Source organism: Ctenopharyngodon idella, chromosome 6 (assembly GCF_019924925.1).
Source record: "Ctenopharyngodon idella isolate HZGC_01 chromosome 6, HZGC01, whole genome shotgun sequence".
In the NCBI taxonomy this organism is placed as follows: Eukaryota; Metazoa; Chordata; class Actinopteri; order Cypriniformes; family Xenocyprididae; genus Ctenopharyngodon; species Ctenopharyngodon idella.
Window position 1 is genome coordinate 31,608,736 of NC_067225.1, and position 14,170 is coordinate 31,622,905.

Genomic DNA, 14,170 nt, shown 5'->3' on the forward strand with positions numbered 1-14,170 from the left:
GTGCACGGTGTTGTGCACTATTATGCCCTCTTTTACAAGATTTAATATAAGTCTCTGATGTCCCCAGAGTGTGTTTGTGAAGTTTTAGCTCAAAATACCCCACAGATAAGTTTTTATAGCATGTTAAAATTGCTACTTTTTGGGGGTGAGCAAAAACGCGCCATTTCAGTGTGTGCCCTTTAAATGCAAATGAGCTGCTGTGCTCAGCCTAAGAGGGCGGAGCTTCAAGAGCTGATTCTCCGGTGTCAAGAGTCAGTCAGGATGCACTATAATGTCAGAAACTGCGAATATATGCTGCATGGAGATAGAACAGGTATAGTTTAGTTTAATTACGGTTATAACTTATATTGTCTTCTTGTAGTACAAGCAAGTTTACCAGTGAGTTTTATGACGTTTATTGTACTTCACACAAAATATGAAGCGTCTGTTTTCACTCTAGAAAATCACTGTAAGAGCTTAATAAAACACAGTGCAAGTGTGCATTAAAATATTATCCATAAACTCTCTCTCTCTCTCTTGCAGTATCATCAACATACATACCGTATTACAGAGAAACACTCATTACAACTAACAGTAAACAAATATATAAAGACCTTATGCCTTTTCAGGTGGTGCTTAATAAACTGGTAAACTTTATATCCGTAAATCAACTCCAATGAACTGTAATAAAGTGCTCTCACCTTCATTACTGCCGTATCCAGTATCACTCTGGAGGCTGTAAGCTGGATCACGAACAGTTTGTACTGATCTATCCTTGAGTAACAAATTTTTAGCACAACCTGTTTGTATTGTCCCTTTGTACTGAGATTCGTTCACATAGCAGTCCGGTGTGAAATGATTCGCGCAGACATAAACGAATTTCGAAAGAGTTGAGGGAGCATTTTCTTGGAAAACAAAATTAATCCACCTCATCTTCAGCGGCTCAGATTTCGTAAGTAAATGGAGAGAGCTATGTGGATTAATCCATCCAGCTACAGAACACCTAAAACGCTTGGGAGACATTCTCGTCAGTGCAGCAATGGCGGACTGTACAACTCGCTGTGAATTCGCTCAGGGAGGTTCTATGTTAAAATGGCAGTGTCTGTCAACATTTGTGGGCGGGGCCTGTGGCTAATGTGACGTCACATTGTCAGGGATCTGGACACGGCTTGTTCTGAGACACTGCTTATGATTTATGGGGATTAAAAAAAAGGAATGGTTGGATTTTTATCATTATAGGGTGGTTGTGTACACACACTGCCAACACACGTTTATGTCCAAACACCATGCAAAAGTGAATTTTGCATAATAGGTCCCCTTTAACACAAACGTAGCAGCATTCCTTTAGGCATTGTGATGTCATTATGACACTCTGTAGAAGTGCTGAAAGGTGTCAGTACATTTTGTGTTTTATGTTTACATTCTAATATATATTTGATTACAGTTTTTTCAAAAAAATTTAAAAAAAAAAGTATCACAGTTTCCACAAAAATATGAAGCAACACAACTGTTTTCGACATTGATAATAATCAGAAATGTTTCTTGAGCAGCAAATCAGCATATTAGAGTGATTTCTGAAGGGTCATGTGACACTGAAGACTGGAGTAATGATGCTGAAAATTCAGTTTTGATCACAGGAATAAATTACATTTTAAAATATATTATAATAGAAAGCAGTTATTTTAAATTGTAATATATTTCACAATATTTCACTTTTTATTGTATTTTTTGATTAAATAAATGCAGCCTTAAGGTGCACATAAGATAATTCTTTCAGAAACATTAAAACATTGAATGGTAGTTTATATATTTGGAATAACATAAATCCTTTGATTACATTTTCCATATTTACAAAAGCAATACTTAACTAAAAGAACATGTATTTACCACCAGCTTGAAGCTCAACTGTATTACTGGCCTGATCGAATGAGAAACATGTTACGCTAGTAAAACAGGCGTTATTTTATTTGGGTTGGCAAACAATCGTCAAAATGCCACTGGACATTGTTATGTCTCTGTCTTTTTATGACACAGAAAGACATTCATCAATCATTAACATTGCTGTATTTAATACCCACCTGTCATGGAAAAATGTCAGAAAATGTTTAGGCATTCCAGCTGTTCTATCATTCCTGATCTTTGTTTATCGCTTCAGAGCTTTGGGCTTCAGGCATGGATATTAAAAGACATAAAGGCATAATAAAGCATACAGTTATAGAAGATAAATGGAGACAAACTTTACAAAATAGAACCAAATATCTGTGTTATTGTTGTCTAAAATAAACAGAATTCACCCCCCATCATCCCAAGGCCAAGACTGACCCCCCTCCCACCCCCCTCAATGTCAGAATAATTCAAGTCAAATGTGATTAGTCTCTCTCTCTCTCTCTCTCTCTCTCTCTCTCTCTCTCTCACACACACAATCACACACACACACACACTGCTGCTCATGTGAGCACCCACTTTGTCCACCAAGAAGCATTTTTAACTACCAGACATCAGAGGTACAGTGAGCTTGACTGCGTCTGCTGTTACTCTAATACCTAACTAAGTTAACTCAGTAAGAAAGAGGCAAAATTGAACAAAAGTGTGGAGTGGAGAGGGTTGGTTTTGAGGGGGTGGAGAGTCCCACGTGCCTGAATCTGAATGCAGCCTAAGCCACAGCTGAACGCGGGGGATCGGTGAGCCTTTTGTTGCTTTTCCTCTTTTGTCATGGCTGGATTGGACTCTTTGGATGGAGCGTTCGTCATCAGTATGGAGTAGATGATGCATGTGTGTGGATGTTGGAGGAGAGCTTTGTTTGGGGGTAGTGTGGGGTTTTGTTTTTGATGGTGCAATTTGGAGAGAGACTGTCTGACGCGTATTTACATTCATGCATTTAGCAGACGCTTTTATGATACTTGATTTGCATTTAAGGTATACATACAATCAGCTCATGATTAGGTCAGTTTATCAAATTTACTTTAACACACAAGCTCATGCAATTAGCTGGAGTCTGTCTTTTCGTGTTTTTGTGTGTATTTTAGTGCATTCATACATGCACTGGCCTTTGTTCTTTTGGTGTGTAGATTTTATTTGAAGTTGTATTATTCAAAACTCTCATATAATTTGAAATGAGATAAAGATAGCATTTAATGTCAAAGACTATCAGTACTATTTTTAATGTGATCTAAATATAGAAAGTGGTTAAAGTTTATAATCTTAAATAACATGCATGCGGTGGCATGTTTTATTCATTTGGGAAGCAATGTTTTGAGTGTTGCTATGACCTTGTGTAAGTCAATCAATAGTTAGGAAGCCTAACCACTTTTATAGTTCTTTTGTCTAATGTGCCAAAGAGAGTCATGTGCAATGATTAAAATGCCTCCCACTGCCGCCCCGTCAATTTGAATGGATTAACTGAACATGCCGCTCAGATTGAGGCCATTTTGCCAAATTGTTTTTGAGCAACTTGCACTATAATTAGTTTAACCCTGAAAATCTGACATATGAAATAATAGTTAGGGAAATAAATAATGGAATTGTTTATTGATTCTTTAGACAATTCTGTTTTTAAAAAATCTTTAAAAAAAATACATTTGATACATCAGGACTTTTTGGCTCATATAGTATGGCTCATATAGACTACTTACATAAAATGCATATAAATATTAGCGGTCACTTTATATTTCTAAAAATATATGACTGATTAAGATTATATTTAAATGCTTAGTTTTATGATCAAAGCTCTGTACTTTATAATGTGGCGGGCAAAAAATATAATGCAATGCAATACAATGATGATTGAGAGATGAACAAATAAACATTCATCAAAAGCCTGTTGTATAAAATTTTAGATATTTTAACAATTTTTCTAAAAAAAAAAAGTGTGGATAATTAAGTAGACCTAAGTTGCTTCAGTCCAGTAAATGTTTATCTTGAAATATTACAAATATTTTTAAATAAATTATACTAAAAGGCCTTTCACTTGCTAATCAGACAACAGAAGGCATGTAGTAGCATTATTAGCAGTTTTGAGCATGTTTATTATTTAGAGGCCTTAGAAATTTGCATATCAAATGATACAGTAGGCTTTATTAGGCTTAAAGGGTTAGTTCACCCTCATGTCGTTCAACATCCATAAGACCTTTGTTCATCTTCAGAACACAAATTAAGATATTTTTGATAAAAAAATATATTTTTGGCTCAGTGAGGCAGTTCATGTGAGCACAGCGGTTCAACCTTAATGTTATGAAGCGACGAGAATACTTTTTGTGCGCCAGAAAAAACAAAATAACGGCTTTATTCAGCAATATCTAGTGATGGGCGATTTCAAAACACTGCTTCATGAAGCTTCGAAGCTTTACGAATCTTTTGTTTCGAATCAGTGGTTCGGAGCGTGTATCAAACTGCCAAAGCCACGTGAACCATTGAAATTTCGAAACGTTTCGAAACGCTTATGATGTAACGAAGAATCGTTTACTGAAATCACGTGACTTTGGCAGTTTGAGACACGCTCCGAACCACTGATTTGAAACAAAAGATTCGTAAAGCTTCGAAGCTTCATGAAGCAGTGTTTTGAAATCCCCTATCACTAGATATTGTTGAATAAAGTCGTTATTTTGTTTTTTTGGTAAAACAAAATAACAAAAAGTATTCTCGTCGCTTCATAACATTAAGGTTAAACCACTGTAGTCACATGAGCTGTTTTAAATATGTCTTTAGTAGCTTTCTGGTCATTTGAAAATTTTAATTATCTTGCTGTCAATGCAGGCCTCACTGAGCCATCAGATTTTATCAAAAATATCTTAATTTGTGTTGCGAAGATGAACGAAGGTCTTACGGTGTGGAACGACATGATGGTGAGTAATTAATGACAGAATTTTCATTTTTGGGTGAACTAACCCTTTAAGATTTCATATTTTGTTGTAAATGTTTGTGCATTTTTGCCACCCTTCATTGTTTTTGTTACTCTAAACTGTTCACATTTATTGGTTTCAATTGACCCAAATATTATTCACCCGCCCTCCCAGTATCCTATAAATAAGTGGAGGCCGTCTTGTCTTGTCAAGTCTGAATAATGGCATGATATCATCATGGCTCACCCATAATTTTATTATTATTGCAAACACTCAGAAGTCACTTGAGTCATTTGTCAATGTCGTTTTTGTTAGTTTTGTTAGTACGCCTTCAGCACAGCAATTCGTAGTGACATTCATACATTTTATTCCAAGGTTACATAAAGATATACAGTCATCAGATGTTATTGTGCATGCAGGTTATGTTTGTGTGATGTTGTGACATTGGATTAATCACGTCAATTATACAATCTTAACAATTTAAAAAAAGTATTTAATATGAGATAAGATATCTGTATATATTTTTTGCTCATTTCCTTCAGTGTTTTCACTCTGATTGTTGTCCATCACTGTGATGAGACCACTGACAGAGAATTAAATTATCAAGGGCTCAAGGTTGAAGGCTGAAGGTTTGTGTTTGTGTTTGTTTTTGAGCATAATGTGGCCTGGAATAGATCAGGTGGATCACAGATTTAAAGTGGCAGTGTGATTTAATCACACTGAGTCATTTGTGTAGTCTGGGTGGGTGATGCCTTTATCTTCAAAGTCTGGTCTTTTTAGTGACTTTTCTTTGAGTGAGAATATAAATTCAGTGTTTTAAAGATTGGATGCCATATCTGGATTGTGCAAACAGTTACATTGCTCTTTTGCCCTGAAAGATCACATTGATCTCTACATTACTAATTTGTCACATTAACAACTTATTGAATGTTTTGCACAGGCAAAAACTACATTTTAATTAAATTTCTTCCAACAGATTCAATTAAGATATTGTCTGGGTTTAGGTAATCACAAAACAACATAACTTAAGTCATGACAATTATAAAAATTTCCTGTGTTGTATTGGAAACAGCTCACTTTGTCAGATGGCGTCTGTTTTGATTCAGTTGAAATGATGTTCTTTATCATGAACCGCTGCTCACAGCAATATTGGATTAGTGAAGTGAACTATATTGGTTTAAAATTACCTTGCAAATCCATCTCAGAGTGTGCATGTCCAGAACAACAGATCTAGTTTCCACATGATTGCTAAAAGAGTACCCCAGGGCTCTGTTTTGGGCCCTACTTTGTTTTCTGTTTGTCAATGATTTAGGAAAAGGCACAGCCAAATGACTGAATAGTTTAGTACTGAAAAGGCTACTTGGGTTGGCAACCAGCAACAGGTCATTATGGACCTTTCTGCAAGATTGTAAATTAGTTTTGAATACTCTGAAAACAAACTTCATGACTAATACAAAACAAGACACTACATGACTGTCCGTTGTTTCCATGCTTTTAAGGCTACTTAAACTATTAAATGCACAGTCTTTTTGTTAGCTGGGTTGTTAGATTTTTATTCTATACTTTTTCCTTTTATTTTAAATGCAACCATATATGTTCATTATTAAGTTCTCATAACTTTTGTCTTTCTTTTTCTGCAGTACATGGTGAATTTCATTTGTTAGCTTCAATCCTGCTCTGCCAAATTTCACAGCATGTCGGGTGCCTACGATGAGTCCGCCATGTTCGACGAGACCACAGACAGTTTCTGGGAGGTCAGGCTCAAAAATTTACTAATTCTGTAATATTATTATTCACATTATGTAGGTTAAATGTCTTATTCGTGCAGGAAACCACAGCCATGAAGCTCTGGTGGTTTGATTAGCTGCCAAACAAACTGTTAGCTGCTGTCACATGTTGTTGTATCATATTGACTAATTGACTTTTAATGCTGTGGAAGTATGTCATTCAGCCAAAGGGCAACCAAACATTATATTGAATAGTATGGTGTTAACATAGTATTAGAAGTAAAACTGTGTCATTGTTGATTTATCGGCTATACATTACAGCGCAGACTGTAGTAGGATCACATTCATTTTTTCCAGAGATATCGATGTTTAACAGATAATATATAAACCTTTCAAGACCGACTGACATGAGCTCTGAAATTATTACCACAAGTAAATGTGATTTTGACTTCATTTAAAAATATTAGTTTAAATGAATAAAATTCCAGGTCAAGAACTACACTAGCCATAATCCTGAGAGAGTTTTAAACTACTCATTTACATGTATAATATTTGAATATAATTAAGGATTCATTATTTTTATTATTATTATTACTATCCATCCATCCATCCATCCATCCATCTATCTATCGTTCTATCGATCATTCTATCCATCCATCCATCCATCCATCGTTCTATCATTCTATCTATTGTTTTATCGATCGTTCAATCCATCCATCCATCGTTCGATCATTCTATCTAATCGTTCTATCGATAGTTCAGTCCATCCATCCATTGTTTGTTTCATCCATCTATCTATCTATCTATCTATCGTTCTATCTATCGATTGTTCAATCATCCATCCATCCATCCATCTATCTATCTATTGTTCTATCGTTCTATCGTTCTATCTATCATTCTATCCATGGTTCTATCCATCGTTCTATCCATCGTTCTATCCATCCATCGTTCTATCGTTCTATCTATAGTTCTATCGAAACTCCATCCATCAATCCATCCGTTCTGTCTATCGATTGTTCAATCATCCATCCATCCATCCATCCATCCATCTATCTACCTACCTACCTATCTATCTATCTATCTATTGTTCTATCGTTCTATCTATCATTCTATCGATTGTTCTATCCATCATTCTATCCATCCATCCATCATCCATCCATTGTTCTATTGTTCTATCTATCGTTCTATCGATCGTTCAATCCATCCATCCATCCATCCATCCATCCATCCATCCATCCATCCATCGTTCAATCCATCCATCAATCCATCCATCCATTGTTTGTTCCATCCATCCACCATCCATCTGTCTATCGTTCTATCTATCGATTGTTCAATCATCCATCCATCCTTCAATCCATCCATCCATCCATCCATCGTTCAATCCATCCATCCATCCATCCATCCATTGTTTGTTCCATCCACCATCCATCTGTCTGTCTATCTATCTATCGTTCTATTGATTGTTCAATCCATCCATCCATCCATCCATCATTACATCCATCTATCTATCTATCTATCTATCTATCTATCTATCTATCTATCTATCTATCTATCTATCTATCTATCTATCGTTCCATCCATCCATCATCTATCTATCTGTCCATCTGTCTGATTAACGTCACTGGCAATCATGGGATGGGTATCATAAGCCCCTCATAAAATACATTACATCTATAACTTTTATCTTACATTAATATACTTTTTTTTATTTGTTTAAAATCAAAATTTGTAATATTAATTGGTTTAATTAATTAGATTCATGTGAAATACTTCTAGAGCCAAAGACACCGAAAAATGTGGATGGCGACTGTTTTCTATTGAATTATAGATAATTTAGCTCTAATGCTTTAGTAGTGCACTGTCCTTGACTTTACCTATGTTTCTCAGGTCGGGAACTACAAGCGTACAGTAAAGCGAATCGAGGATGGCCATCGACTCTGCAATGACATGATGAATTGCATACAGGAGCGTGCCAAGATCGAGAAGGCCTATGCCCAGCAGCTCACCGACTGGTCTAAGAGGTGGAGGCAGCTCGTGGAGAGAGGTGCTGAATGATTTATGATGTGGCCATAGAGAATGACGTTTATGCACATGAGAAACCCTTGAATACATTTAAAGTGACAACCTTGAAAGCAAACGTTGTGTTACTTCTCAATCTAAACAAGCTTCTCTTTCATCCTTGCATTCTAACTCAATCAATTTTAATGCGCTGTTTATTGCTGCTCGCAGGGCCGCAGTACGGTTCTGTGGAGAGAGCCTGGTTAGCTGTGATGACAGAAGCAGAAAAAGTGAGCGAGTTGCATCAAGAGGTGAAAAATAACCTGCTGAACGAGGACTTAGAGAAGGTGAAGAACTGGCAGAAAGATGCCTACCACAAACAAATGATGGGCGGATTCAAAGAAACCAAAGAGGCGGACGAGGGGTTCAGGAAAGCCCAGAAACCTTGGGCCAAAAAACTCAAAGAGGTGAGGCGACAGATCTTCTCTCACAAGTCTTTTTTTGGGACCCATTTCCAATTAATGATCGCAGATCTACATTCTTCTAAACGTGCACTGTCATTTTTCCACTTAAAAACATAAATATTACTTTCAAAAAATGATTTATAGAGAATATCAGCTTATTATTTGCACACCAATCAACCTGAAGTGAAATACCATAAATGCTGATGATTTAGAGGCAGCAAAACCTGGGCTACATTTGGAATATATATATATATATATATATATGAAAAAAAGATTAGATTAAAAAATGCCAAATAACCATATTTATTTCTTGAGATTATAATTGGTCACCATTTGGTGAATTAAACATGAGGTTATGTGACAGCTAGGTATAATGTGTTCTGTTTCACATACTATTTTTAAAAAATATAGTATGCAGCAAGCAGTACTCTACTATTCCATTCCAAATATAGCCATTAACAAGAATTGACTTAGTGCATGTTATATCTTGGCTGAAGAAATATCTTCATGTGAAACTACAAACAAATCATTGAATAATTCACTCAACTTGCTTATGTTCATCTTTAATTTTTCATGTTATCTTTAATTTGCAGTTGGAAACAGCAAAGAAAACATACCATATGGCCTGCAAGGAAGAAAAAATTGCATCTACAAGGGAGGCCAATAGCAAAGGAGAGGCGTCAGTCACATCAGATCAGCAAAAGAAACTCCAAGAGAAGGTGGACAAGTGCAAAAACGACGTTCAGAAGGTCAGCCAAGAAAACAATGCATGTTATGTACAACTTGCATTTTTCATAAACAAACCAAAAGTTGTTTATGTCATGTACATACAATTAAAGTCTATGGAACAACTCTAACATTCCTTTAAATTGTGTGCATGACATATATTATTGTCATTGTTTTTGTATTTTAGCAGTATCCAAAACAATTTTGATCTAGAATGCAGCTTATTTGTGGCCTGGTTTCTTCTGAAATTCATGTTGCACTTTATGTGAAATTTCTTTCGGTCATCTGTTAACAAAAAAAAAAAAAAAAAAATCTTTTCAAAGCCCACCACAATAGATGCAACAGACGGCAGCCAACAGAAATATCCTCAAGCAATTTCATCCGCTATTCATTACACCAGCAGGTCCGACTCCCCAGAGCTTGCTTTCATATTACTGCTCTGCCTTTGGACCACTTAATGGGAAACAACACAGGGGTGTTCAATAAATGGGCCTCGAACGCACTGTAGAGCCAATTCATTAGCCTTTAATCTAACCCAGCATCCATTATAAGCACTTAACCCAGAGTCCCAGTGGAATCAGCTGTGTCACAGTAGAACAATGGACAAGCTGGACATTTGAGTGACGGCTGTAGTTGCCTATAAAACCATCCCATATAATGATATTGTTCAATTAAGAAAATGTACACATGCTCTAACTTTACAACTCACATTTCACCCCTAAAAGAAAAAATATAGAGATATTTTGCATAAAGCAATCAAACCTGCTTCAAGAGTCATTAAGATGTTTGCATTTTGTTATTACTTTCATGACAATTAAGCTTGTTTCCGCCATGAAATAAAAAAATAAAAAAGGTAATTGTGACTTTTTATCTCACAATTCTTTTTTTCTCGCAATTGCAAAATATAAAGTCAGAATTGTGAGTTATAAAGTCAGAATTGCGAGTTGTAAACTCAGAATTGCGTGATATAAAGTCAGAATTGTGAGTTATAAACAATTCCGAGAAAAAAAAGTCAGAATTGCGAGTTTACATCACACAGTTCTGACTTTATAAGACACAATTGCGAGTTTATATCTCACAATTAACTCTCAATTTTTACTTTTTTTCTCAGAATTGCGAGTTATAACTCACAATTGTGAGAAAAAAAGTCATGATTGAGAATTATAAAGTCAGAATTACGAGATATAAACCCACAATTCTGAGAAAAAAAGTCGCAATTACCTTTTTAATTTTTTTTATTTAGTGGTGGAAACAAGCTTCTATATATTTCCCTCAGAAATGATAAATTACTTAAATGTGTCTGGACATTTAACTTTTGAGCTTATTTTTCTTTCATTTCTTTGAATAATGATTCTTAAATTACTATAATAGTTATTTTAATACACCATAATAAAATAAAAAAAATTTGTCATTCTTTTTTTTTTGTATTACGATAATGAGAATTTGGGGGAAATTGTCATAAAGTGAGCAAACATTATATACCTTAGTGGTCCCAAAAATAGTTTTATTTGTTATTAAATATATATTTACCTAAATTTCATTTTAAATTGATTGTGTCATTTTTTTTATTATTATTTAGTTTTTTGTTCTTTCAGTCCACTTATAATGCCATGGTTTTGTGTACCAAAGTCATTATTTAGTTTAACATGACCATTTTCCATCCTCTCTAATCCTTGAACAGGGCTAGAATTTAATAGGCTTTAATTTTAGAACTTTATGCAAATTCCCTTTGTTATGATTGGCTTACCTTTTTACATTTGCATAAATAAGACATCTCACATTATATGCAACAAGTCAGAGGATTTAAGATGTCATTTGTTTTGTGTTTCAGGCCAAAGAGAAATACGAGAAGACCCTTGATGAGCTCAGCAAGTGCACGCCGCCGTACATGGAGAACATGGAGGTTGCGTTCGACTTGTGCCAGCAGTTTGAGGAGAAGAGGCTGAACTTCCTCCGCGAGGTGCTTCTGGATGTCAAACGCCATCTTAACCTCACCGAGAGCCAAAGGTCAGCTTGAAATCACAGATCTGGTCTCCTAAGCCTGGTGGTCTGAAGCCTAGTTAATTTTATTAACATAATGCACACATAATTCACAGTATTTTTCTTTTTGGAAAACAGAACAAAAATATGTATGCTGGCCCATATACAATTTTCTCAAATTATAAGCTGTCAAGTGTGATAAGCCCTTCAATGTCCAGCCACTAACTTCCTACTGTATGTGAATAGGAAATGCATTAGCACATAAGAAAGAAAATTGCATTTACTAAAACAAGCATCAGTCTCTTATTAATCTCTATAATTCTAATTCTACAGCTATGCCGCAGTCTACCAGGAACTGGAGCGTACCATCACCTCAGCCAGTGCCCAAGAAGACCTCAAGTGGTTCAGCAGCGTCCACGGGCCCGGCATGCACATGAACTGGCCACAGTTTGAGGTAAAGTCCGTATGTGGGATCAGTGAGAATGCACAACAACACATATCTGGTGTTAGGACTGTTTATTTTATTTAACAGTTGCTGAGTATTTCTCATATAATTCACCTTGTCTCTAAATCAGGAGTTCAACCCAGAACTGAGCCACTCCATTAATAAGAAAGAGAAGGTGAAGAGGAACTATGATGGAGTCACGTTGACTCACATCACACATGGTGTAGAACACGGCACACCGAAGTCTGGAGACCGGGGCAGGTAAAGAGGTTTTTTGTGTTATTTAACCCTATAAAGTCTTCTGTATCATATTTGATACACACGTTTCTAATGCCTCTAAGTGATCAACATGTTCAAAATTTTGAAAAACCTGTTGCACACAATCTAATACATGCCCTCTATCATCTGATTGATAGTTTATACATTTATAGCAAGGAAAAATCTTTTTAGTATAATCGTAAAAACATCCTCCTTCAGGTCGTGGTCTTTTTGCTGTAAAATCTTGACTGATTTTTATAAAGTAAATGTAAGAATAATTTTCAGATTGTTATTAATATTTCAAGATGAACATTTACTGGACTAAACCAACTTAGGTTTACTTGATTATTCATTCATCCATTCACTTTTTTTTTTTAAATCATGCTAAAATGTGAGTATCAAATATGATACATCAGGCTTTTGAGGAATGTTTATTTGTTCATCTCTCAATCATAATATATTATACTATGGAGCTGTTGAATGCTTGAATCTGATTGGTTGATGAACGTTCTAAGGTGTGCAATTATTTTCAGGAAAACACACAGCTAAAGTAGTTCTAGGCAGGTCTTGACCGCAGTATATGTCTGTATCACTTCGCCAAATGATTTCAGTTATTTCAAAGAACCTTACAGCCTACAACAGCAAAAGAACCAAAACCCAAATAAATATAGTAAACAATAGGATAAAAACGACATTATTTCCATGCTTTTTTGTCACAAAATTAAGTTTTATTATGAAAGCACATACTCCCTCTCCCACTCAAACGCACACATACAGTACGGACACACACTCGCACAGAAACGTGTTGTCCACACTGCTCTGACGATTTTATCAGTAAAATAGTTTAGCAACTTAATAGCTACATGACATTTCTCACTAGCGAGGTAATAACGCCGCTGTTCTTGAAGCAGATAAACTTACAGTTTAGCTATTAGTAGAGACGCTGCTGCCGAACACTGTTGAGAGACGCACAGACTCAGGTAATTCACATGCTTAATCTCTGTCTCTCTCTCTCTCTCTCTCTCTCTAATAACTGCATAAAGGCCCGTTCACGCCAAGAACGATAACTATGATGATAACTATATTTGCGTCCACACCAACAAACGTTAACGGTCTGTTAATTCTAAGCTCACACACTGCGATTTTAAAGTGTGTATAGCATGTTTTTGCTGTTCTTGTTGCATTTACACGGCGTAAGAAATTTGTAAGAAATTTGTCCTTCACACAAGAGCGTTTTAAGGACAAAAACCTGACAAATATCTTAAAATACAACATCTGAACAATGTCTTGAAGTGTGGTAACCGTAGTATAAGCAGAATAATTGACTCAGGTTAGATTATTTTCTAATAATTCAACAGACCGGAGTCAGTTATTCCTTACGCATTGCATTATATGTTTTGCCCTCCAGAATTAAAACTACAGAGCTTTGTTCATAAAACTAAGCATTTAAATATCATCTTAATAAGACAAATCTGTTCTATGTGTGGACTCTTATGTTGTTTTTCCTTTGGTTTCCATGTTTCCTTCCGTGTTTTGTTTCTGTTCCCTTTGTTGCTAGTTGGTTTCTAAGGTTACTCATTGGTTAATTGATTATGTTCACCTGAGTCGTGTTTGGTTCCTCATTTAGCCATGTATTTAAGCCCTCGGTTTGGTTCTTCTCTTTGTCCTATATTGTCTTTGCATTAGTGAAGCTGTTACGTTGAGTGTTTCCTTCTGGATTGCCTTTGTTGTTGTAAGTAAAAGTATATCTGCTGC

General features: G+C 35.7%; 1 protein-coding gene across 3 annotated transcripts in view; it reads left to right on the forward strand.

Annotated features, from left to right (window-relative positions):
• The window catches only part of pacsin1b (protein kinase C and casein kinase substrate in neurons 1b), a 33,388-nt gene that overhangs the window by 15,931 nt on the left and 3,287 nt on the right, over nucleotides 1-14,170 (forward strand). For 2 of the 3 annotated variants that reach the window (XM_051897825.1, XM_051897826.1), the window contains 7 exons: nucleotides 6,458-6,571; nucleotides 8,432-8,588; nucleotides 8,774-9,009; nucleotides 9,600-9,755; nucleotides 11,564-11,739; nucleotides 12,046-12,166; nucleotides 12,288-12,418. In XM_051897825.1, coding sequence (XP_051753785.1) covers nucleotides 6,512-6,571; nucleotides 8,432-8,588; nucleotides 8,774-9,009; nucleotides 9,600-9,755; nucleotides 11,564-11,739; nucleotides 12,046-12,166; nucleotides 12,288-12,418 — 1,037 coding nt within the window. In that variant the 5' untranslated portion in view covers nucleotides 6,458-6,511. Of the gene's footprint in view, nucleotides 1-2,640; nucleotides 2,661-6,457; nucleotides 6,572-8,431; nucleotides 8,589-8,773; nucleotides 9,010-9,599; nucleotides 9,756-11,563; nucleotides 11,740-12,045; nucleotides 12,167-12,287; nucleotides 12,419-14,170 lie in introns of those variants that run through there. The other variant, XM_051897827.1, reaches the window with a different exon arrangement.